The 23,799-nt window shown below is 40.6% G+C and overlaps 2 protein-coding genes across 3 annotated transcripts in view; both read left to right on the top strand.

Moving 5' to 3' along the window:
* Window positions 1-371: 371 nt before the first annotated feature.
* scamp2 (secretory carrier membrane protein 2) lies at window positions 372-18,234 on the top strand. The gene is made up of 9 exons (XM_053885165.1): window positions 372-538; window positions 3,560-3,637; window positions 3,923-4,009; window positions 6,103-6,214; window positions 12,335-12,463; window positions 15,250-15,409; window positions 15,502-15,603; window positions 16,136-16,256; window positions 17,486-18,234. Exons 1-9 carry the CDS (start codon window positions 482-484, stop codon window positions 17,633-17,635), a joined length of 996 nt encoding a protein of 331 aa, XP_053741140.1. The 5' UTR covers window positions 372-481; the 3' UTR covers window positions 17,636-18,234.
* Window positions 18,235-19,246: 1,012 nt separating this feature from the next.
* The window catches only part of map1ab (microtubule-associated protein 1Ab), a 55,055-nt gene continuing 50,502 nt past the window's right edge, over window positions 19,247-23,799 (top strand). For both annotated transcript variants that reach the window (XR_008416538.1, XM_053885563.1), the window contains exon 1: window positions 19,247-19,577. Coding sequence is in view for 1 of the 2 variants with exons in the window: in XM_053885563.1 (XP_053741538.1) it covers window positions 19,313-19,577 (265 nt within the window). In the remaining variant the exon portion in view is untranslated. The remainder of the gene's footprint in view (window positions 19,578-23,799) is intronic.

Genomic DNA, 23,799 nt, shown 5'->3' with positions numbered 1-23,799 from the left:
TCTGCATCCCCGAACGTCCCGTCGCACATTCTGTTTTCTATGGTGGGGAACTCTTCAAATTGGTGAGTAAGCAATGTATTAGGTTATCTGAAAACATTTAACACATTAAATAATGATACTCTAGATATTGTAAAATCACAATCAACATGTTGATTGTATGACTGACACTATACAGTGACATAATAAAATATATTCTGACCAATATTATAATAATGAACAAATGTGTTATGGTACTCTACAATACATTGTTCAAATTGGCATGTTTGCGTTGCCACAGCTTGATCTTCTCTAACATCTAACAACGAACCTGCGACACTCGGTGCTGTTTTGACGTGACGTTAGCGCCATGGTGAGGCGCTTCTTATACGTATGCAGAGCAAACTTCAATCGCGGAAGTGCACACAGAAGGGACTTCACCGCCGAGAGTCCGCTGTTCCTTCGCCGTTTTGCAGGGAATTATAAAACCTGAAAACGGTTTACAATGTCCGGTAATTTAAACAACCCTTTCGCCGAACCTGGTGGTGAAAACCCGTTTGACGTAAGTTCGTAGTGTGTTTTGTTGAAGCTTAAAAGTAACACTGTTTGTTGAAGCTCATGATTGACGGGATATACACCAATCACCAGCTTCGTGTTTTGGAGCAGGCGGGACATCGATATGTTTACTTTTCAGGAAGCGAAACTGTGGCGGACAATGAAATGTGTCGTTTGTTAATCTCTTCACACGAATTAGCTACAAATAGGATCATTTTGATATGTAATTTAATGATTTGGATATGTGATTGAATGCTGTCTTTTGTTGCACTTCAATGCTAATTCCTTAGAATAAGGCAGCATAAAAATTATGAGTAGTTTCGTTTATCATTTATCCCCGCGGAACTGTGTCGTTATTAATAGGCAGGTCAGAGTGTATTTTAACTTCCAAATCATATACACTGGTGAATCACTGATAAAACAAATGTAAATATAAGTCAAGGTTAATGCAAGTAAGCAATAATGACAATCATGGGGAAAATGTAAAAAAAATGCTTGCCTCCGTAACATAACTCGAGTTCAAATTATCTTGCTGTTCCAAGGTCTGAATACTGTCACACCCATTCTCAATCAGGAAGTCACTTAGGCCATGTGGGTTCATGTGGATTTTGTTTTCCCCTTAATAATAAAACTGCTGATTGACTGAATGTTCGGTTGCTGGATGTATGTGGCCAAATATTGTAAATGATGCAATTGTCAATAATCAACATGAGGCAGAATATTCTGTTACATTTACACAGTGCCAACACCTCTGAAAATGACTGAGAAAAATCACACACACACACACACACACACACACACACACACACACACACACACACACACACACACACACACACACACACACACACACACACATATATAATTTGCTACTTTAATAGCATCTGATCTGCTTTGTTATTTATACATTTATCTGCTGTTGTAGATTGCAGTTGTAGATTGAACAAGAGCAGCTGCTGATTCCACAAAGGGATGCTTTACAGCATGGCTCCTTTATAGCGAGGAGCCATGTGTAATAGATTGTGGTACAAAACCTGGCATCCCGCTTCACCATTCACGAGGTACTGCACCATGACCTCTGCAATAACAGCAGCTGACTCCCACTGTCACCGCACGGTCTGTAGCTCACCACCAGTCAAATATGATTTCGACTGTGTGACCCACGTTCCATATGATGTCATTCATTGCTGTCCTTGCTGTCAAGTGACAAGTGGTCATGCTGCAGTATAAAGTGTGATTCAAAGTCTGCTTAAATTGTTGAACTTTGCTCCCCATCAAGTGACTTTCTGAAAACACAAGCCCTGTGTGAGTTTTGTGACTGGGTGTGCTCTGAACTTTTCTCTGACCAGCAATCAGATTTTTCCCCAAATTGTTCAGCCCTAATTATGTTATGTTTCTATTTGAGGCCAGAATAATCCACAGATGTCAGTTTGAAGAAGGCAAACAGTAACACTCAATAGCAATTTGCTTCCTCCCAACCCATGTGCGCAAGGACCCAATTGTTTTAACTCCTATGAGTTTACCCTGTGAGAATTCTTAGCTCTGTCAGGGGGGAGACTTGTTTTTCATCATGAAAAATAAACCTCACTCCAATCTGAATCTGTCCTCACCCGTTCTGTTCATTCATACAGTATATCCGGGCTCCATGGACAACATTAAGTCCTGTGTGCAATAGATGTGCTCCTGTTTAGTCATATAACTATATAGTTATATAGTTTACAGTGACATTGCCAATTCAGTACTCATATTTCAACTGTCCCAAGGCTTATTTGTGTCGGAAAGGGTTGGCCCCTGAGATCAAGAAGGTTAAGAACCTCCGCTCTATAGAACAGTAGTGAGACCAAGAGTCTGAATTGAAGATGCTCAGATTTTCATTGGGAGTGACTAAGAAGGACAAGAAAGTTAGAAATCACTTAATCAGAGGGACGGCAGATGTAGATAAGTCAAGAGACAATGTTAGGCAGGCCAGATTCAGGTGAGATGGACGAATAGAAGAGACAGGGAACAAAGTTGGACGAAGAATGTTGGCAATGTGTGAATAAAGAAGACAGGCTTTTCTGTGAAGCGTATGCCCTCAAATATATAAATGTCATTTTTCTGGCAAAGCAAAAAAAAAAAAAACTTGCAGTGAAAAACAAATGTAACAGGTACACAAATTTGATGACGTCACTATTCCATCATCAGTCTTTGATTGCGTTTCAAAGTTCAATGACATACAGGTACATCTTATTGCAGTTATCGTCAATCATTCACCGTTGATGCAGTTGCCCTTGGATTGTTGAGGAATTATCACCGCATCGAAATTATCTCAGTTGTAGCTCTCACTTTTCTTAGAAGCCATTTTTCTGCTCGACACTGGTCGTGAACATGGATACTGGATTACCAGCTCAAAAAAGGCAGTTTTTTCCACATCTGCTGTTAGTGATTTGGTCCTCGTGCACAGTGAAAGGAAGTGTAGTCAGAATCTGTTTTACTTGGTGAAGGAGTGAGTCTTGAAACAATCACAATAATTCTCAAATGATTTTTATTTGTTTAAAATTACAGCTTGGAAATAAGATGCAAAGATCTTCAAAGACCAGAGACAAAGGGGCAAGGGACTGGTGGCAAGTACATAGAGAGGTGGCTGGAGGAGTGGGCTTACAGTACATTTTACATGCCGGAACTTCTCGTAGTGTTCTTGCTTCAACGCTCCTCTGTCATTGGTGTCCCTGTTTGTACTTGATTTCATACCATTTTCCAAATCATCTTAATACGAAACATGTACGTGTGCAAAAATGTACTTGTTGATCAACTTATATTACAAGACGGCTGAGAGGACTCGTATTCCACTCGGCAGCTCACGGCCCGTCTGCCGATCTCCCTTCACTGATGGTCAGCCACACTGAATTATACAGCTTGTTTTGATTATTTGAGGCGTCTGGGAAGCACTTCGGATGACGAGGTGAACTGGTAGATCTCAACACACTTGAAACAGAGTACTGTAGATCCCCAGTTGAAAGTAGTTGGTGATGTTTTTTTCTTTTTTCAGGACCCATCTATCAGACAAGTCACCCACTCTGCAGTAGAGTCAGTTGAACAGTACAACCCCATCCCGGCTCATACCTCAGTAAGAATTGTTTCAATTCTTCTTTCTCTTGTGCGGAGCCCCTGGTGACATGTGGGCTAAAATAGTAGTGCATGGCCATGAGATAACATTGTGTGACTTAATAATGTGTGGCCACGAGCTAGTTAATGTGTGGAATAGTAATAGTACATGGAAATAAAAAATTTGTGTGATTGTTTTGGAGGATTTTTTCCGCCTGCCCACGGTGTGTTGGTGAATGAGTTGTAAATGTCACCATTGCCAGTAAGAGAAATATTGTCATTTTTCTTTCCATTTCTGATATTCCAGGGTGGTCCAGCTGCACACAACACTCCAGGCTCCACGCCACCCTACCTGCCTGCAGTCCTGCAGCCGTCCACGGATCCCAGTCCTCAGGTGTGCCACTCTGAGATACTTCAGTTTAGCATTTTACAGAGGTTATTTTGTCCCATGATTATTGAGACTCATATAAGATTATCCAACGAGACTGTCCTTTTATCTTGGGTGTGGTAATGGTGAATACACCAAGATAATCATTTCTGAAAACGATCTGAATATTCAACATGTTCAACATTCAGAACCAAAACTCTTTATGTGTGTGGTGACAGCCAATCACTCTCCACGCTGCTCTGTTTTTGGCTTTCACATATAGTGGAGGTGGGAAAAAGAACACTAGAGGAAAGGAACACATAAAAGCACCGCCATTATCACTAGGAATGCAGCAAATTACATTTTTTGACTTCCGATCTGATCCGATACTGGAATTTGGACATCTGTGGATACCAATATTCCTTTGATCTGATTACGGAGCTCATTTTACTTTTTTTTTTTCCCCATTATTGTTCATTATGTATTAATTAGAAGAGGTCAGTGTAAGACCACAGAACGAAGTCAGGAAACCATGAAATTGTGACAACAGTAAAAAAAATGATCCTAAAAACATCGGCATGTAATATTTATTATACCCAAGACTAATATATGTACAAAGTAAATGGGATATGGATACAAGATGCTGCAATATTTGTGTCACGAGTCAAGACGTGGTGTGGGACCCAAGTGCAGTGGTGAAAGTCACAGGAGGCAGGAGCAAGTCAAAAATAATTTTAATCATTAAAAACAACAAAAACACAACAGAAAGCGTTACCGAACCGGGAGAAACAAAGCAAAGTCTGAATGTCCAAACAGAGTCACCAAACTGGCAGAAGTCCATAAACATGAATAAGAGTCCAAGCGTCACCGAACCGGGAGAATCAAACCAACTTAAATCTTGAAACAGAGAGACGAAAGCACAAAGAACAGATAATCACAAAAGAAACCAGGAAACACACAGAAACAGGAAGAAGGAACTAAACTCTATCTCAGGCACCAGGGTTTAAGACAGTAATCAAAATAAGCGAGTCTTCGGGAGGCCGCGGCTGGGAAGCCACGCTGGAGTCTTCGGGAGGCCGCAGCTGGGAAGCCACGCTGGAGTCCTCGGGAGTCGGCGGCTGGGAAGCCACGCTGGAGTCTTCGGGAGGAGGCAGCGGCTGGGAAGCCACACTGGAGTCCTCGGGAGGCGGCGGCTGGGAAGCCACGCTGGAGTCTTCGGGAGGCGGAGACGGGGAAACACAAGAGTCTTGGAAAAAAAATTCACAGACAACACTGTCAATGAGAAGTTAAAACATCCGACATGTTTGATGTGGTGGTGACGTCGCCAGTCGCCCTCTTCTGTCCTTGAGAGTGCACACTCTGTGAAGAAAATCGTGTTTACAACTAAATGGTAATAAAAACTGATTTGTACTGTGTGAAACATTTGCACACTACGACTTGGCAGCTAACATGTTAATAAAAAAATTGGGTTGGCCCTTGGCGTAAAAACAGTCCTCCTTAGGTCAGTATGGAAATACACTAGGACAAGGTAGTTTCCCCTGTTTGTTCCTGAGCTAACACTAGGTTTCCAAACGTTCTCTGAATATGTGGATTCAATTCACAAAGCATTTCTTGAATGAGGTGCACAATTTTAAACAGTCATTAAACATGTTTTTGTGCCACCCCGATACATCCTTGTTCCCGGCCATTCTGTTCACCACCTTTGAATATGTAATAATTAAAACTAAACAAATCAGAACTATTTTCCCCTTTTTTTCTGATGCCTCCATATCCCATACATTCCCAATAAATACCGCACATTTCCGAACTTGCAGTCCACAAATGTAGTGTTCGATTGAAAAGTTTGTTGGCCCCTTTAATTGAATCAAGGAGAGGATCAAGGAACTTCTTTCAATGTGGCATTTAGAGAAATTCAGTAAGTTGATTGAATTGTCAAGGACTTGGTCTCTTTTTGTACACCATGTAAAAGATTTGAACCTTACACAAACCCTCAAACACAACACATCATCCCTCATTATTTGTCTGATCTTCTCCATGTTACCATTCCTACACAGACCTATCTTATATCTTCAGAAATGTACCCCACTTGGACCACAAATCCTTTATTTGTGTGTTTGTAGATGGTGGCTGTTGCTGCTCAGGCAGACCTGCTGAGGCAGCAGGATGAGCTGGAGAGGAAAGCTGCTGACCTGGACCGTAGAGAGCAGGAGCTGCAGTCCCGGAAATCGACAGGTCATTGCAGACTATCACTCGCAATTTCTTTCTTTATAGTTTTGCTCACTAATGTTAACAGATTGACGTGGAATTTTCTACTATCGAATAATCTGAAAAAAAGAGAAATAACAAAAGGTGTCCTCGGATCCAGTTTTTCATCTGCAGTAATCAAATCTCACATAATTATAGAGAAGCTTCACATCAAAATAAAACATTTAAATGTTTGTAATTTTGAAGTTATAACAACTTTGCAAAGTGGCTGCTACTGTTATGATCGATGAACGGAGCAGGACCCAAGTGCCATGATGAGGAACTCACAGGAGGCAAGATGTGGAGCGAGTACAATACAGTGGTACCTCGGTTCTCGACCACAATCCGTTCCAGGCGGCCGTTTGAGAAGCGATTTGTTCGAAATCTCAATCAGTTTTTCCCATGACAATTAATGGAAAAAGAAATAATGCGTTCCAAGCCTTAAAATAGGCTTTTGTAGGAGTGAATGTAGAGTGTCTGCTGCAGGTGCGCTGTTGGTCTATGTGTGTGGTCGCTGCATGTGGGAGGGGTTGCTGAGTGAGTGACGTCTCTCCAGAAGTGAAGAGGTTCCCGGTGCATGTCCAGCTCTGAATGTGTGGTTCTGTGCTGTTTGGCTGTGACAAAGTCATAAACCAAGTAACGCTCTGTCCGAGACTCGCCTCATCCCTGTCCCAGCTCCAGCCCACAACAGGACATCAAACCCTGGAGTGCGCACTCCAGCCTTGGAGGTGTGGAGAGGGAGCACCTCCCCTGTGACACTCTACCACGGTCCAGTGCAGAGACAGGAAAGGTTTTACACCTCAATATGAAGAAAAAACAGTCAGTAAATGTAACTAACTAACGGGACACATCTGCATACAGAGGCTGCGTTATACACAATAACAAAGCACGTCGTGGGTCAGCTGATCAGCCCGTGCATGTTATGGTTTTTCCTGCCTTTTTCGGGGGCGTTCGAGTTCTGGATTTTCGTTTGAAATTAGAAGCAAAAAAATCTTGAAATTTTTGTTCAAACTCTGATTTGTTCGCAGTCCAGGACGTTCGAAAACCGAGGTACCACTGTATTTAATAATCCACAACAACAACAAATCCAAAACACAAAGTGATTCTGAACCGGGAGAACAAAGCAAAGTCAAAATGTCCAAAAAGAAAGCGTCACCAAAACCAGGAGAAGTCCGTAAATGAGAATAAGAGTCTAACAGAAACTGTCACAGAACCAGGAGATCAAACTAAACAAATCAGAACGTGAGTCTGTACACAGAGGGACAAAACACAATGAACAGCAATAACAGAAATCACAGAACAAACCAGGAAACATGCGGAAACAGAGGATGGAACAAAACACTAACTCAGGCACCAGGGATAATCAAGAAGAAATAAGAACGAAATGATCGAGCAATAGGAAGGACGAAAGAGTGGAGTCAATTTGGCACACGTTGCTGGAATCCAGGTGCTAATGTGCTCTTGAGGATTATTAGATGATTGACTCCAGCCGTGTGCCATAAACCAGGAAGAAAGGGAGAAACACAAAACGGAAGGTACGAAATACAAGCAAATCATGACCGCTACATTTAATGATGGACAAGGGCTACAAATAACCACAAACATGGGGGATGAACCGTGCCCATGAGTGCGTTCCAGTTTCAGCTGATCACAAAAGTTCATCACCAATCATGTGTCCTTTTGACAAGACATTGTTGGTTCATTTCAATAAGTAGTTTGTAAATGCATAGAGGGTAAACTACAAATAGTCATGTGTTTCGATACCCACAAATGGAAATTAAATAGTTGGACTTGTACTTCAGTCTTTACTAATAAAAGTATATTTGTAAAACTGTCATTTTTTTCAAATGCATTAGAAAATCATTAAAACTGATTTTTTTTTTTTTTTTGCAAAATCCGCAAATTTACACAGAGCCTCTATCTCACAAATGCACATACAGAATTACAACCACTAGGTGGCAGTGTTGTTTCAGACATTGACGCCTGAGGCCGCAAACTAATCAACTCATTAATTTAAAATCATGGATGGACATAGGAACATGTCAACATCCATTACTGTAACTACACCAATGTAAACTACTTTCCTTGAATTATATAATACGACGATTAGAGTCACTCAAAGATTAGTATATTATATATTTGTATTTGTTGTAAGTGTTAAGTATTATAAGTATTAAACTTATAATTGTACGACATTAAACTTGCAGTAAATTAGTTTACCATGGGACTAAGCTATTCCTTATAGCAGTTAGTTCACACTGTACTGGGACTCAGATCCTGATCATCAATATTGATGCTCGGTCTGTAACCACAATTGTTCAATGCCTATCAGAGGCATCACTGAGTCTGTCATGGAAAATGGATTGTTGTGCTATTGGAATGGGAGGGGTGTTCGCTATTGTTTGTTGTGTTGTTTTGCTTCTCTCTTCTTGCGGCCTTTCTTTTTTCTTTCACTTGGTGAGCGGAGTCCTGTTTCTATTCATTTAATTTACTGGATTTAATGACCAACAGTCACGACAGTTTTCTCAGAAGAGACAGGCTTGTGAATTGGAACATCAAAGGTTCAGGCAGCCCCACTAAAGGGTCGTGTGTTCTCACATTGGTTTCGCCTCATATACTTAACAAGGAGCAAACGACTGATATGTTCCTGGGTATTTCACTCAAATTACTAAATCTACAGGTGTTGCTTTGTTAATTGTTTAGTAATTAACCAGCCCACAGAGCTACTGCTGATAAGATATCTTCATCTAGTGTTCCTGTAATACTGGTCAACCCTAATATGCCCCAAATTTTGACTATCCACAATTTATGAATACTTAATTTGCATCTCTCCTCTCCTTAAATAATAATTTTCTTAACATGGATGGAGACATAAATGATTGAACCCAAATTTGAACGCTCCAGTCCTCGTACTCTGAGCCAATGATCCATGTCCAAATCTATAATTCACTTTATACCCAATAATGGCTTTTCTTGACCCATGCCACTTAACTATGCTTTTTTTCTCGTGTGCATAAAATCTTCTTGAATTCATTGTTATTTTATTGATAATTAGATCTATGTCTAAGGTCTCATCGGTAAAGTATCACCTCATAGTTATCTTTGCTCATCAGAATCAACTTTATTGCCATAATCGGTGAGGATTCCACCCACTAGGAAAGTGCATTGGAATAAAATAAAATAAAATAAAATAACCTGCACGTCTCTGTGACCCAGAGAGACACACAGGTCATGAAGAGGTGACAACTGATCGATCACCTTCTCACCAGAATGCACAGTGCGCTGCAGTCTGCACTTGTCCCTGGAGGTGGCGCTGCTGTACCACATGGTGACAGAGGAGGTGAGGATAGACTTGGTGATGGCCATGCAGAACTCCACCAGCAACTTCGTTGGAAGTCATTGTTTCTTAGCTGACCATTCCAGAAGACCATTCTCAGCAGGGCCTTCTTGATGAGGTAACCGATGGTCAGCTCCTAGGAAGCAGGAGGAGTCCACAATGGGACTGGGCGAACCTCCCAACATGAGTGGGGATGGAGGAGCTGTGATTCTCCTGAAGTCCACGATCATCTCCACTGTCTTCTGGGCGTTGAGCTCCATGTTGTTGTGGCTGCACCAGAACACCAGCCGCTCCACCTCCCTCCTGTAAGCCGACTCATCTCCATCTGAGATGAGCCCGACAATGGTGGTGTCATCCACAAACTTGATCAGCTTCACGGACTGGTGAGCTGCAGCAGTTGGTGTACAGGGAGAAGTGCCATGGAGTGAGTACACTGCCCTGAGGAGACCCGATGTTGAGGGTCCGAGTGTCTTTCGTCCCCAGCTGCAGCTGACTCCGGCTGGTCAGGAAGTCACATTGAGCTGGCTAAGCTTATCTTCAAGCAGAGCTGGGAGAATTGTGTTGAAAACAGAGCTGAAGTCCACAAACAGGATCCTGGCATCGTTTCCTGTGGAGTTCAGATGCTCCAGAACGAGATTAGGGGCCTGGTTTACTGCATCGTCTATAGATCTGTTGGCTCTGTAGGCAAACTACATTGAGTCAAGGACGGGAGCAGTGATGGATTTCAGGTGGGACAGAACCAGGCTCTATTTCACATTTCACATTGTACCAAGTGTGAAATTTGGTGGAGGAAGAATTATGGTGTGGGGTTGTTTTCCAGGAGTTTGGCTTGGCCCCTTAGTTCCAGTCAAATGAACTTCGAACATGACGGTGCCCCCAGTGCACAAAGCACAATCCATTAAGACATGGATGGCGGAGTCTGGTGTGGATAAACTTGACTGGCCTTCTGGGAGTCCTAAACTGACCTTTGGGATGAATTAGAGCGGAGACTGAGGGCCAGGCCTTCTTGACCAACATCAGTGTGTTGAGAATGGGAGAGAATGGGATGGTACTTAAGTGCATATGTGAGTCACAGCAGTTGAATGTTTTTGGTAATATAGTGTAGCTACATCCTCAGAAGGGGTATGTCTTCTGTTACACACCTGAGCAACGTATTAACATTATTAGCACATCACCTGTGTCGCTATTCTGCTCCTAGATTGATTCTTCAGATTAAAGGTGTCTCAGGCGCATTGGATGTTGACCCTTTCTATATAATTTTTTTTCTATTGGTCTTTGTACATGTCTTAGTCCATTTTTGATCTTTGTACTACAAATACATTTCTTCGTAATTTAAACTTTCTGTGAAATTCAGACTCTGTGTTAATAGGAAGTGGTCCTAGCCATCAATAGTAGAAGAGAAAAATATAGCCCTTAGACTGATTTTAAAATTCAAATACTACTGTCTCCACTACAACACTTACGTTTACATTGAATTGTTGCAGAACAGTTCTATGCCTCCAACTTTTTTAAAATCCAGCCAGAAGATTCGAACCAATGTGCATCCTATAGACCCCTTTCTTTAAAATGAATACATTAGCTAAGAGAATCTTTGTAACTCAGTAATCTCCGTAGAACTTTGTATTATATTCATGCCATAATGTCACAGATGGACACTCAACATTTGCTGATCTCTGTAGATGCTGAAAAACATTAGATTGGAAAAAAATTACCTTTGTTATTGTATTAAAAATCAGCCCAACAAAAATGTATCTACAACCCAAAGTGCTTTTTAAATTCCAGTATATACCAGTATTCCTTCTGAAAAGTTTCTTTAAAACCATAAATCAGATCGTTTCCTCTTTTCTTTCACATGGCCAGCACCCAAGAATACAGAGGACTCTCTTTCAGTACTGTAAATTTTCCCAAATTATTATGGGTTAAGTCACCTGACTTGCAGTTGTGTGGCCTGGAGCCTGGTGTTGGTCATGCACTCTTCTTTATGGTTACTTAATCCACACCATGTAACCAGTCTAGTTTCACAAACAACCAAGTTGTTGTAGTTCATTGCAATGCACTTGAAATCTGGAACCAGTTCAGGAAGCATTTTGGTTTTATCGCAGCTTCCACATCGTCTTTCTGTTGCAAAACAATGATGAATGGATTAAAACATTCAAAGAGTTCAAAGATTTTTTTTCTAAATGTATAGTAATTTTCAATTTTAATTTTGTTCAGGGTGCATTCTTGAATATCCGACTTGCCCAAATCCTAATCTTTCAGACGCCAATGGCATATGCCACATGATTTGTCTGACATTATTTGTCTCACAGACTACCTTTATCTAGCTAACCCCTCTGGAACAACTATTTTTACTATCATTAGATACTCCCATACCTGTGAAAGTATCTCCTCACGTGGTCATGTTTGGATTTCCTGAGCACTACAAGTAATACACAGATAGTCAGCTACATTATGTTGCTTTTTCGTCATGTGCACTGTTTCATGTGCTTTGTTGTCGCTGTCTGCTCTCACAGTGAAATCAAACAAGATTTCAGCAAGCTCATAGAGGCTAACATACTCAGAAAATGAAATATATTGTGAGGAACAACTCTGGGAATTTTATTTCCTTGTGGCCACCCATCCCTCATTATTTAATTCTCTACAAGCTCCACCACCAGACTGATGTATATTCACCACCATTTCCTTCCTTTTTTTCTTTCTTCTCTTTCTTTCTTTTTCTTTTGGTCTTGTGAAATACGATGCTTAAAATAATAGTATTACTCCAATGACAGGTAAAGAGAACAACTGGCCACCGCTTCCCAAACGTTTCCCCCTCAAGCCATGTTTTTACCAGGACTTTGCAGAAGAAATCCCGCAGGAATACCAGAGGGTCAGCAAGATGATGTATTACCTCTGGATGTGTGAGTAAACACGGAAGTACAGATTGTTGTTGCAGACGTTGCATGTGTGTACATATGTCTTCCTTGCACATCCCACTTAAGGTTGATATCTTGTCATCAGTTATAAAATATTGTGCTTTCAAAGGAAACCTGATGGTGAATAAATGACATTTTCAGACAGCTAGCAGTTAAGAGCCAAGTTAACGTGCTGAAATTATATCTTCACAGGTAATCTTTTTTTTTTCATCTATCTAAGCTAACAAACATTAAGTCCAACATTCCAGATGGTGAACATGCGTTTCTTAAACTTCTATTTTTACAAAATTAATTAAAAAAAACAAAACATTTAATACATTTTATTCTAATGACTGTGACCTAAGAAGACCACATCTACCCCACAGAGGTATTGGATAATACTTTTCAAATTGATGTAGGCCAGGACTTCTATGAAACAGGCTATAAAAGCTATACATGCGATGGAGAGAAATGGTGTTTCTACAATCTGTTTTATCAAGAGATTTGAAACTACCTAATAGAACAGAGGCAAACATTGTTGGTGTCAGGGCTCAAGCACAAGAATCATGGATGCGAAGAAGATTCAATTTTGACTTCACCTTATTAACATTCTTCAAAATTCTGACTGATTAAACAAGGGAACACTCAATGAAAGGTACAAATTAAGAAATGGAGCAGACACCCAGACAGTTACAACATCGTCAGTCTGACTGTACACAGAAAATCTAGCAACAGTCTGGACGCCAGCAGGATCTTTTGTAAATGGAGTGACTCCAGTGTAATCTTCCCCATCGGCGGTCACTGCTGCTGGTTCATCCGACTCAGACAGGATGGTTTCTGCTCTGGTGTGAGTTGTGACCTGACACCATTTACTGGAGAGCTTGTGTTAACTTGTGCTGTAGTGTCATCCAACCTGTTCTTCTGATCAGATTGTGGAAAGTCTTTAAGCAGTGTTTTCAATTCGCCACTATTGCTTCTTTCTTAAAAAAAACCCAAAAAACTCTGTGTAGAATTGTCTGAATTTCAATCTAATCACCGATGATATTCCTGCTCTGAAGCCTCTGAACCTCATCTTCTTCCTTTGGGTAGCCTTGTCTTCACTAGATTGAAAAGTATGCTAACCCTAAACCCAACCCGGAACCATCATGTATTGTCATTCTCCAACACTCTAAATGTTGAGTGAAGTCTTTCAATGGCAATGGCACCAAAGACATCTACATATCTTGCCAACTTCCCATCAATTTGCAAGCCCAGAAGAGGTTGAAGGCCTGGTAGTAGGAGGTGCCCAGAAATGTATTAGTAAAATGCCAGAAAGAATGGCATCTTTCCCTATCTGGTAAAATTAAAACACACTGCTTATGTGGTGATCTGTGAACATGGTGTGATTTCGCCACGTACGAGTCTAGTGAAGTGTGTGGTGATGTTCTTCAGCTTCAAGGCTGAGCTCACTGTCACCAGTTCATCCATCTCGCAGTTTTTCAACTTCTTTTCTCATATACTGCAGTGAAAAAACAAACTGTTTCAGAACTGTCATTAGGTGCATAAATGTTGAGCAAGATGAAGGTTCCTTCCTCCATCTCTGCTCTTGCTATCAGCAGTCGGCCCTTCACTAGTTGGATAAGAGAACCGACAGCTTGTTTTTGCTGTGAAATAAAGAACGCACCTCTGCGCACACATTAGTGCCGTTGCTCATGCTGATCGGCTGTACCCATCAAAGACCCTGGTCTTTCATCTGCTTGAGTTGTGTGTGTCTCCTGGAGAAACAACACGTCCAACTTTGTTCTTTGCCGCTACCTGAGAGTATGACTCTCCTGTGACGGTCTTTTCCACTGTTAATATTTAAAGAGGCCACTTTTAGGGAGGGACAGGGACCTTCTCACTTTCATCTCTTTCCTCAGTGCTGTAACATGTTTCTTTTCTACATTTTTTTATTCAACAAGTCCAAGCTCACTGACTTGTTCAACATGAGCGGACAAGACATTTTTGTACCGCATCACCACACTCAAATCATTTCATCGTCCCAGAGGAAGCGACAATCATATAGGACCTGTCTCTGTATCTGACCCCTAAGAAAGCTGTCTGAGGCAGAAACTAAAAACATGTACAGTAGGTCTATGTCTTCAAAGACGGAACGTTTCAGTTGGGGGTCTTTGCACCGCATTCCTGAATCCACTGGCCAACTTTCCAGAGAACATTAGCTCATCCACCAACAGTTCATTTGATATAAACGGAGAAAATCCCAACAGCATAAAACGGGTGGATACCTTACTCACATCCACCATCATCATCACCATCACTACCCCTCTTAAAAATTTCACGACCTCCTTGTTCACCCTTCTGGAGGAACAATTGTTGGTGCAGAAACACAGTAGTCAATAACTCCACGCTAGCTCACACAAGCTACTCCCTCTTGCACTCACACACTGGGAACCTGAAGAAGAGCAAGAACTGGAACAGTGGAAGAACAGAGCATAAGTGCCAGTGGTCTTTATTGCAGGAGTGTGTCAATAGCAGGTCAAGCTCGGGCAGAAAATGGGAAGAACAAAAGGAGAATAACAGGAAAACAAGACCAAAATAAAATCAGATTGGTCATGTGAAGTGACAGAAGTAAAAAAGTAAAATAAAAGTAAAAGTAAATAACGGCTAAATATAGATGTGGTTAAGTCCCTTTAAAAGTAGGAATTGTTTTTTACGTTGCCCTTTTTCCAATCACACTTCGAATATAATTGAACACTGCTATTGTGATACATGTGACTGCAGTGTCTAGCTGATTTTCTTTTCTTCCCTTACAGTCCACTGCATGACTCTCTTCCTGAACCTGCTGGCATGTCTAGCCTTCTTTACCACCAGTGCTGCCCATGGAGTGGACTTTGGACTGTCCATTCTCTGGCTCATCCTCTTTGCTCCCTGCTCCTTCCTCTGCTGGTACCGGCCAGTCTACAATGCATTTAAGTAAGGCTGTCACCATTTTTGTGTTTTTATTATGAATGCATTTTTGATCTGGACCTGGGAAGATTTCACAATCTTGTTTGTTACATTTCAAGGACCGACAGCTCCTTCAGCTTCTTCTTCTTCTTCTTTGTATTTCTTGGCCAAGTCATCATCTTCATTATCCAGTCAGTGGGCATCCCCTATTGGGGAAACAGGTATGTCTCAATCTGCAGTGTTAGCACTAAGATGGAAGTCACTACTTTGAATTGAAATAACTCAGACTTGGTCCCATATTTCCACTTCTGAGATTTTACTAGTTTACAATGCTAATAAATATTTCTACAGATTATTTGGACCTGAATAGATCATAAATTCAGTTTGATTTAGTTTCTTTCACTATAGCTTCCAGCTTCCAGCAAATTCCCTTCCAATATTCTCATCCAATAAATTAAATAAATTAACTAATCTATCATACATTGAGAGTGTAATCATGTTCCTCTGAAAGTGCTAAAAAAACGTACCACATATCTTGAGATTGAGTTGTTAACTCAGCATGTATGAACCTATCTCAGCATGAAGTCTATATTCACCACTTAATCACAGTCTCATAAAATTATAGAATAGAATTATATGTCCTTGTCTGAACTGAACCCATCTCATCATGTCCATTTGCCTGCAACAAATATGATATGTTCACCTTTTACTTGATCTGTAATATCAATAATACTGCCTGTCTGTTGAACACAGTGGCTGGATTGCTGCATTCACTGTCTTTCAAGAACACAACAAAGCTGTAGGAATCATAATGATCATCGTGGCCATCCTCTTTACCATGTGTGCGGTGACATCAGTCGTCCTTCTAAAAATGGTGAGTCCACCTGTCTTAGGTGGTGATCCAAAGTAATGTGAAAGATTGTGTGGTAACACTTTCTAATATTCCTAATGAGTAGTTCATAAATCATTAGTAAACTGTTAGTGTGTTATTAATGACTTTATGTATTCAACAGCTTGTAAATTATTTACATACAATAATATAGTTCAAAATGACACTTAACTGACATAAATGACAGTTAACACTTACCTTATATATAGTTAATAGACCATTAACAAGCTACGTAAATTAGTTATACATGATAAATGACATGTCATGTATGTTCAACATCTAACTCTATAAAGTTGCAACAATTCCTCATTTACTAACTGTTGATGAATGAGGAATATTCTCACCTTTACCGATCGGTTGTGAATAGTTCACCATCTACTAATACTAAGGAACCTTAGTGAATTATTTTTGTGTGCTGTATTTTACCATAGAAACACCATGTATGAAATATTCAACAAAGTGTTTAGTAAATGCAGAATCTGGTATCATAAACCCAAGCAATTCATTTTGAGTGCACAATTTCTGACTCGGTTAAGTTTAATTCTTCCTTTAAAAAGTAAGGCAGGATAGAAGGAATGAGAAGGGAAGAAGGAAGGCAGGTAGTAAAGAAGCAAGGAAGGAGGGTAGAGAAAAGATGCAAATCGGAAAGAGAGGTAGGACAAGGGGAGAAAGAAGGAATTGCATTGCAAAGTTAACTTTTATTCCCGCTAAGTCTCTAAGAACTGTTCCTATCCCATAGCATACCTGTTAAACCAAATGCATCTAGTTTTTTAATTAATAGTTTGTTCACAGTTCCAAAAATCAACCGGTTGGTTCTTTTTTTTTACAGTATGTTGCTGTGAACTATTACACACCAAATGTTTGATCATTTTTAGCAGTGAACACTAACATTCATCTTCATGTCCAATTTAGAAGAAAAGGAGTACAGTGGCATACAGAACGTTCTACTTACATAAATGGCAGTAAGAACCAGGCTGAGGGAGGAAATAGTCTTGAGATTGCAAGAAATATTGAAGGTGCAACGCATTATTATCCATATCACTGACTGAAATGTGGATTTTCTTAATGAAAGCAGTGTTTGCACATACCGTTAACATGTCAGCTAGTTACAAGAGCTGTAACATTTTAAATGTTATCGTGATTGTCTCTTGCTAAATGTCATTCAACCTTCAAGCTCATCAACCTCTGGCGTGTGACGATCTTTTCTTCTGCAGGTTCACAGCATGTATCGCCACACTGGAGCAAGTTTCCAGAAGGCCCAGCAGGAGTTTTCCCAGGGCGTCATGACCAGCCAAACCTTCCGATCAGCTGCGTCTTCTGCGGCGTCGTCTGCTGCTCAGGGAGCCTTTCAGGGAAACAACTGAGTGTGGACTGGAAAGATCTATCACACGGGCCTGGGTGCAGCGACTGCAAAGCTGAATGATGGGAGGAGGATTATAATGTGATATGACTAAACCTTGACCAGTGTCGCATCCAAATCCTCCTTATTAACCTCACATTTCACATTGACGGCAAATGTCTGCTTCATTTTCACTCTTGGATTCACATTGAAGTCATCTAATTTCAGTTCTCTTTGGTATGTGTGTGTGTGTGTGTGTGTGTGTGTGTGTGTGTGTGTGTGTGTGTGTGTGTGTGTCTGTGCGTGTGTGTCTGCACTTACTTTTTTTTTTTTCAACTAAAATATATTTTACCTTTTTTGGCTGCACAAGGGCTGGGCACTTAATCGTAACATTTACGCAAAATAAAGGTTTTATATATTCCACAACCTCAAGTTCAATTCATTACTTAATTATCAGCAGTTTTATCGAACTTGGTTTAAGATTTAACATTTACTAATATATGATTGTATTGCCCTTGGCTTCAAACGTTTTTGCCAGCTGTATCATTTTCAAGACATATCTGTGCAACTCTGTCCAAAAGTGTGGCATTTGGATGCTTTAATTAAAGTGAAATTTGAAAAACAGTGACATTTCTATTGATGTCATTCATTATTCATTGATTAGAAAAAGCTTCTCTCAACTCCCCATTACTGCAACCAGAGAACGTCCTTCCTGGTCGAGAGAATGATGAATGATCAACCCCTGACATGGATTCTAACAAACCTATTATGATCGAGTGTCAAAGGGGGAATTGACCTGATAATCATCAGTTAACTCATTCACTGTCCTCCTTGTTGGCGAGCCACTGAGACAGAGTATATGGTCAGACGGTTACATGGATTATAAATTATGGATTAAACTGGCAGCCGGTCTCTGGCCTGAAACACAGAATGGAAGAGTTATCACACCTCAATGGGGAGTGAATTCCCCAGTTTCGTGAATAGACATTATTCCCACTGACAACAATTTCAGTGCATGATGGTCTTCCTAGTCGGGATAGGTAATCTTCCTATTCTAAGAAGCGAATTTGCCAAAATTTGTGCCTTTGATGAGTCAGTATGACCTTTTGTTTAATCTCACTTGTTTTATAGTCACGGCAAACAAATATTTCCAAAATAACTGCACGGGGCAGCAAACTGGAGAAAGGCGAGGGGGCGTCCCGTGTGTCTTCTGGGACAGTTGACCTCTGAGTCGGTGTGGGCAGACGAACGGGGATCCTCCATATAGAGGAAAATGACAATATATTTCGGACTACCCAGTCGCTCATACTCTTGGGGCTAATAAAAAATAAGCAATAAAAAAACATGTGGTCAGTCCCCAGTTCATTTTTGTAATTCTAGTAAGTACTGCCACTGCGTAAAGCCTATACGCAAAGGGATGTGTTAAGGCTGGTTTTACTTGTTCTCAAAACAGTGTATTAGTTTGGGTCATTGAGCTGTTTCACTTTCCTTGTGTTTGTCATTGTTCTGGTGTATCCAGTTCATTTATATAACTCGGCTTGCCCCCACATAAAAAAAACCCAAAACTATAAGAGTTACTCAGTGAACATATGTTTTTATTTTGAAATCAAACCGGAAATCAAACATCTTACACATTCCGTCATAAATCCACGTCCTGTCACAGGTATTGCACGAACCCCTCTCCATCACACCGGCCGTTGTCATGGAAATGGAAGCAACCTCGGCGTCGATTCGCCGGGTTGTTGCCTTGGAGATGCCGGTTAGGGGAGCTCTGCCGGTTCTGGAGGAGGACGAAGGCGTCACGTCTCCGTTGCCCGGATCCGAAGAGCCGCTCCGATACCGACAAAGGGAAGGCAGACGGCGACGCGGGTTACCGTTCAACCGGAACTGCTACTACCTGCTGATAGTGATCGGGGAGATCGGCACGGAGCAGCATCTGGAGTCAACAAGGGTACAGATAGAGAACGGTTAGTAGCAGTGCAGAGTGATAACGTGTTAATCTGCTGTTACCCTGCGCCGTCCAAAGGCAATTTACGGGTTGTTTTGACGCACTGATGGAGCAGAGAGCCTCAGTTCTGCAGCATTGCACCATGGAGCGTTTGACTGCGGTCTACTATTCTGACTTCATCAAATAATTCACTTCAATATATGAAAGACTATTCCATAAGCAATGTATATTCAACCACTGTCTGGCCAAAAAGTGATATACGTGAAGATATGTTCTCGACTTTTTAGGGAAATCAGTGTTATTTTCACTTTTGTTTCTGTTCAACATGGCCAAAAGGATAGATCCAATTGAATAGTGTGTCTGCACAGCACACACTACATCCCTGAGTCCAGTGTGTCACAATACCCCTTCTCAAAATGTTGGTCAATTTTATCTGTAGTAGTCAGCCATATTGTGTGGGAAAGACATACTGCATTCAGTCAGGATGATGGCAGGACTACAGTTTATCAGTCTAAAAAAACAGTTCTAATGACTACAGTCTGTACAGGACTGTCTCAGAAAATTAGAATATTGTGATAAAGTTCTTTATTTTCTGTAATGCAATTAAAAAAAACCCCAAAAAAAATCATACATTCTGGATTCATTACAAATCAACTGAAATATTGCAAGCCTTTTATTATTTTAATATTGCTGATTATGGCTTACTGCTTAAGAGAACTCAAAAATCCTGTCTCAAAATATTAGATAATTTCCTCAGACCAAGTAAAAACAAATTATAACAACAAAACAAAATCAATAATTTGAAAATGTCCATTAATGCACTCAGTACTTGGTTGAGAGTCCTTTCGCACGGATTACTGCATCAATGCGGCGTGGCATGGAGGCAACCAACCTGTGGCATTGCTGAGGTGTTATGGATGCCCAGGATGCTTCAATAGCGGCCTTTAGCTCATTTGTATTGTTGGGTCTGATGTCTTTCAGCTTCTTCTTCACAATACCCCGCAAATTCTCAATGGGGTTCAGGTCAGGGAATTGGCAGGCCAATCCAGGACAGTAATGCCATGGTCAGTACACCAGTGACTGGTGATTTTGGCACTGTGGGCAGGTGCCAGATCATGTTGGAAAATCATCATCTCCATAGAGCTTTTCAGCAGACGGAAGCCTGCATTGCTTTAAAATCTCTTGGTAAACACATTCATTTATTCTGGACTTGATGAAAGCAGTGGACCAACACCAGCAGCTGACATGGCTCCTCAAACCATCGCTAACTGTGGGAACTTCACACTGGATTTCAAGCAACTTGGATTTTGCTCCTCTCCAGCCTTTTCTCGCCGTGACTTCCAAATGAAATACAAAACTTGCTTTAGTTTGAAAAGAAAGGGAGGAGACCTTGGACCACTCTGCAACTTTACAGTGCTTCTTTTCCATAGCCCAAGTCAGACGCTTCTTCCGTTGTCTTGACATGGCTTGACCATGGGAATACGGCTATTGTAGCCCATTTACCAGACACGTCTGTGATACCTGGACCCACAGCGCAAAAACCACCAGTAACTGGTGTACTGACCGTATTAGCACCTGTATGGGAACAATGGTCTCGCCATTGCTACCCCAATGAAACATTTCTGTATCTGACACTGTAAGAGGGGATACTGTTCAACAACAAAGACTAACTGATGGACAGTAATTGACCAATATTATTCAGCTTTAAATGGCATATTTAATTTTAACATGCTTCACTGCAGAACATTTTCCCGTGCACATGCTGTAGGATGCAAACTTTACATGACAGATTGAACAAATCTTCACGCCAGACTGCTGCTTCACGGCTACTGCTTAGTGAGCAGCGAGTAGGGAGGAGCGGATGCGTCACAGCCAGTGGGGCTTCATCAGAGCGCTGGCTCCCACTTCATCAGAGCCAGGGTGATCGGCGATGACAGGTAGTGATGGGGATGGGTCCCGCTGAAATTTGCCGATCACAATCAATTGTCATCGGCACATCCCTACTTGCAACTATTCTTCATTGACTAACTGTTGGTAGATGAGGAATCGTTGCAATTTCTCAATAACGTATATAAACTATTAAACTTGATACTCAATGAATATATTAACTCGCATATTACAGAGCTGTTGTTAATGTTTTTTTTTTTTAATCTCCATTTTGTTCCACCCAAAAGCTTTTTGCGTGCTGTGTTTTACCAATTTACCGATGTTAATATTGAACATTATCACATGGCAGAACTGCAGCATACAGCAGTAAACAATGAGGTTTCAACACTTTTTGTGCTGCTCACTGGATAAAAGAGACTTTTTGGGGCACATTTATTTATTTTTATATTGAATGTATATTTAAATCCCACATAAAACAGACTGCATATAGAACAATTCTTTCATCATCAACTTGGTGTGAGGAATCAAAAGCAGGGAGAAGAATAGTTCTAATAATTCCGCCTCAGTTTTAAATGTTTTTTCATTTCCCAGATAGATTGTCATTTATTTTGTTTATAAAGACTCTCAGTCCTTTCTCAGTCCTGGAAGTAAACTTGAGAGTATCCTGTTAGAGCACAATTGCTCATCACTTTAAGAGTGTGAGAGAATAATTCATCTTTTTGACTGTGTATTAACACTCCAAGTCCATTACTTCAGTCCTCAGAAGGCTTCTGATTGTGGAACTTTCAGTGATGACTGTCGTGTTCATCTTCCACTGATTATATGCCAGAGGGCCAAATGAGCTGCTTCGGGGTACTTTCGGGCTTTATTTAAAATGAAAGGGCAGGTTTTTGGAATATTAACCCTCCCTTATTAAGTGGATAGCTTTTCTTGTTATTGACCCTACATCCTCAAAAAGTCTTTTAAAAGTGACAGAACATGGAAGACAGGAGGCTTTTTATAAGCATGAAGCTTATAAGCTTAATTGCTAATTGTTGATCCAAATGTTTGTCAAGATCAGGAGATTTATTTGTTGGCATTGCTTTGATGGTGAGTTATATTTCATGAGGCATGAGAGCAGTATCTACTGTAATTCATGAGCATGTGAGGATGTGATGAGGGGATTGTTTACATTTGAATTCATTATTGTTTCATTGGGGGAATAAAAATAAATTAATTAGTGTGAAATTCTAGTGTTAAAACTATTTTTGAATTACAGCTATTGCACGTACTTTTGAGCTGATGAACAAATAATCGGCCGACCTTATCGCTATGTTCATAAAAGTTCAAAAAAGACTGCAACAGAAGTTGCATTTTTAGTAGAGATAAGATCAATGTCAGCATGGAGATCCAAACCCTTCTAAATAAATTTCACCAATCCAACTTGATTTCAGTCTTTACTGGTCTCTTAGATGTCCTTCTTGTAAGGAATTTATGTCACAATGGAGTCATTTTAAGTGACTTAAAAGTCTTGACCATTTAATTGGGTTACCCATCTCTTTAATATTCCATGTTGTAAACTGGATGTGTTAGCACTGAGGGTGCCAGATGGTGTGTTACAAAACAACATAACGTAAGCAAGAGCCAGAACAAAACTTACTTCACAAAAAAAAACTAAGATACCAAATGTCTCCAAAAAGAGAGACTGCTGCATAGTTATTTAGGGGGAAAAAACAGTTGCCTACAACTAAGACCACGTAGGCTGAGAGGCATCCTGTTGTTATCAAAATATGAAACAGCAACCCGAGTTTCAATAAAAACAGTCATAGATGTATCAACCTGAACAATTATTATTAATATTGTGTTGATGAAAATAAGTGTACGAATGTCCACACAAAGTTATAAAGAGCAGACCTGTGAGTGTAAAGCCACTTCTCGCACTTTTAATGTTTTTTATTCTATTGTATCATCTGGACAAGTGAAGTCTTGAAGGGTGTTCCGGACTCGGGCTGGGAAAAGAACACCATAGTAAACTCCTTCTATAGAACTGAGTTCCTTCCTTGACCGTGTAATCTGGGGAAATGGATATCTTCCCATCTCTGTTGCCACTCTGCACTGTTTCTTTCTTGCGCCGAAGTATATCAACACTCTTGGTCATGCTGGACTCTGGCAATAATGCAAAATAAACATATCTTTCTCCATCAGCTACTTGACCACCCATTGTCGCCATCTTAGATTCCATTTCATCAATTTGGGATAAAATTAATTTATCCAAAAATAAAGAAATCGACTGTAATATTTTTGACCATTCTTCATGACTTCAGAAGGTTTCTGAATGTGTAACTCGCAGTCAATAACACTCCTCATTGCTTGCT

This window comes from Synchiropus splendidus, chromosome 14 (assembly GCF_027744825.2).
Source record: "Synchiropus splendidus isolate RoL2022-P1 chromosome 14, RoL_Sspl_1.0, whole genome shotgun sequence".
Taxonomy (NCBI): Eukaryota; Metazoa; Chordata; class Actinopteri; order Syngnathiformes; family Callionymidae; genus Synchiropus; species Synchiropus splendidus.
The sequence above is the reverse complement of the archived record's forward strand: the minus strand, read 5'-3'. Positions and strand labels throughout refer to the sequence as shown.

Bases quoted from the DNA above. Each gene is read 5' to 3' on its own strand.
- scamp2 (XM_053885165.1), top strand. From the start codon at position 482: ATGTCCGGTAATTTAAACAACCCTTTCGCCGAACCTGGTGGTGAAAAC. The intron at 3,638-3,922 runs GTAAGAATTGTT...CTGATATTCCAG, and splicing joins CCATCCCGGCTCATACCTCA to GGTGGTCCAGCTGCACACAA. The intron at 16,257-17,485 runs GTGAGTCCACCT...TTTCTTCTGCAG, and splicing joins CAGTCGTCCTTCTAAAAATG to GTTCACAGCATGTATCGCCA.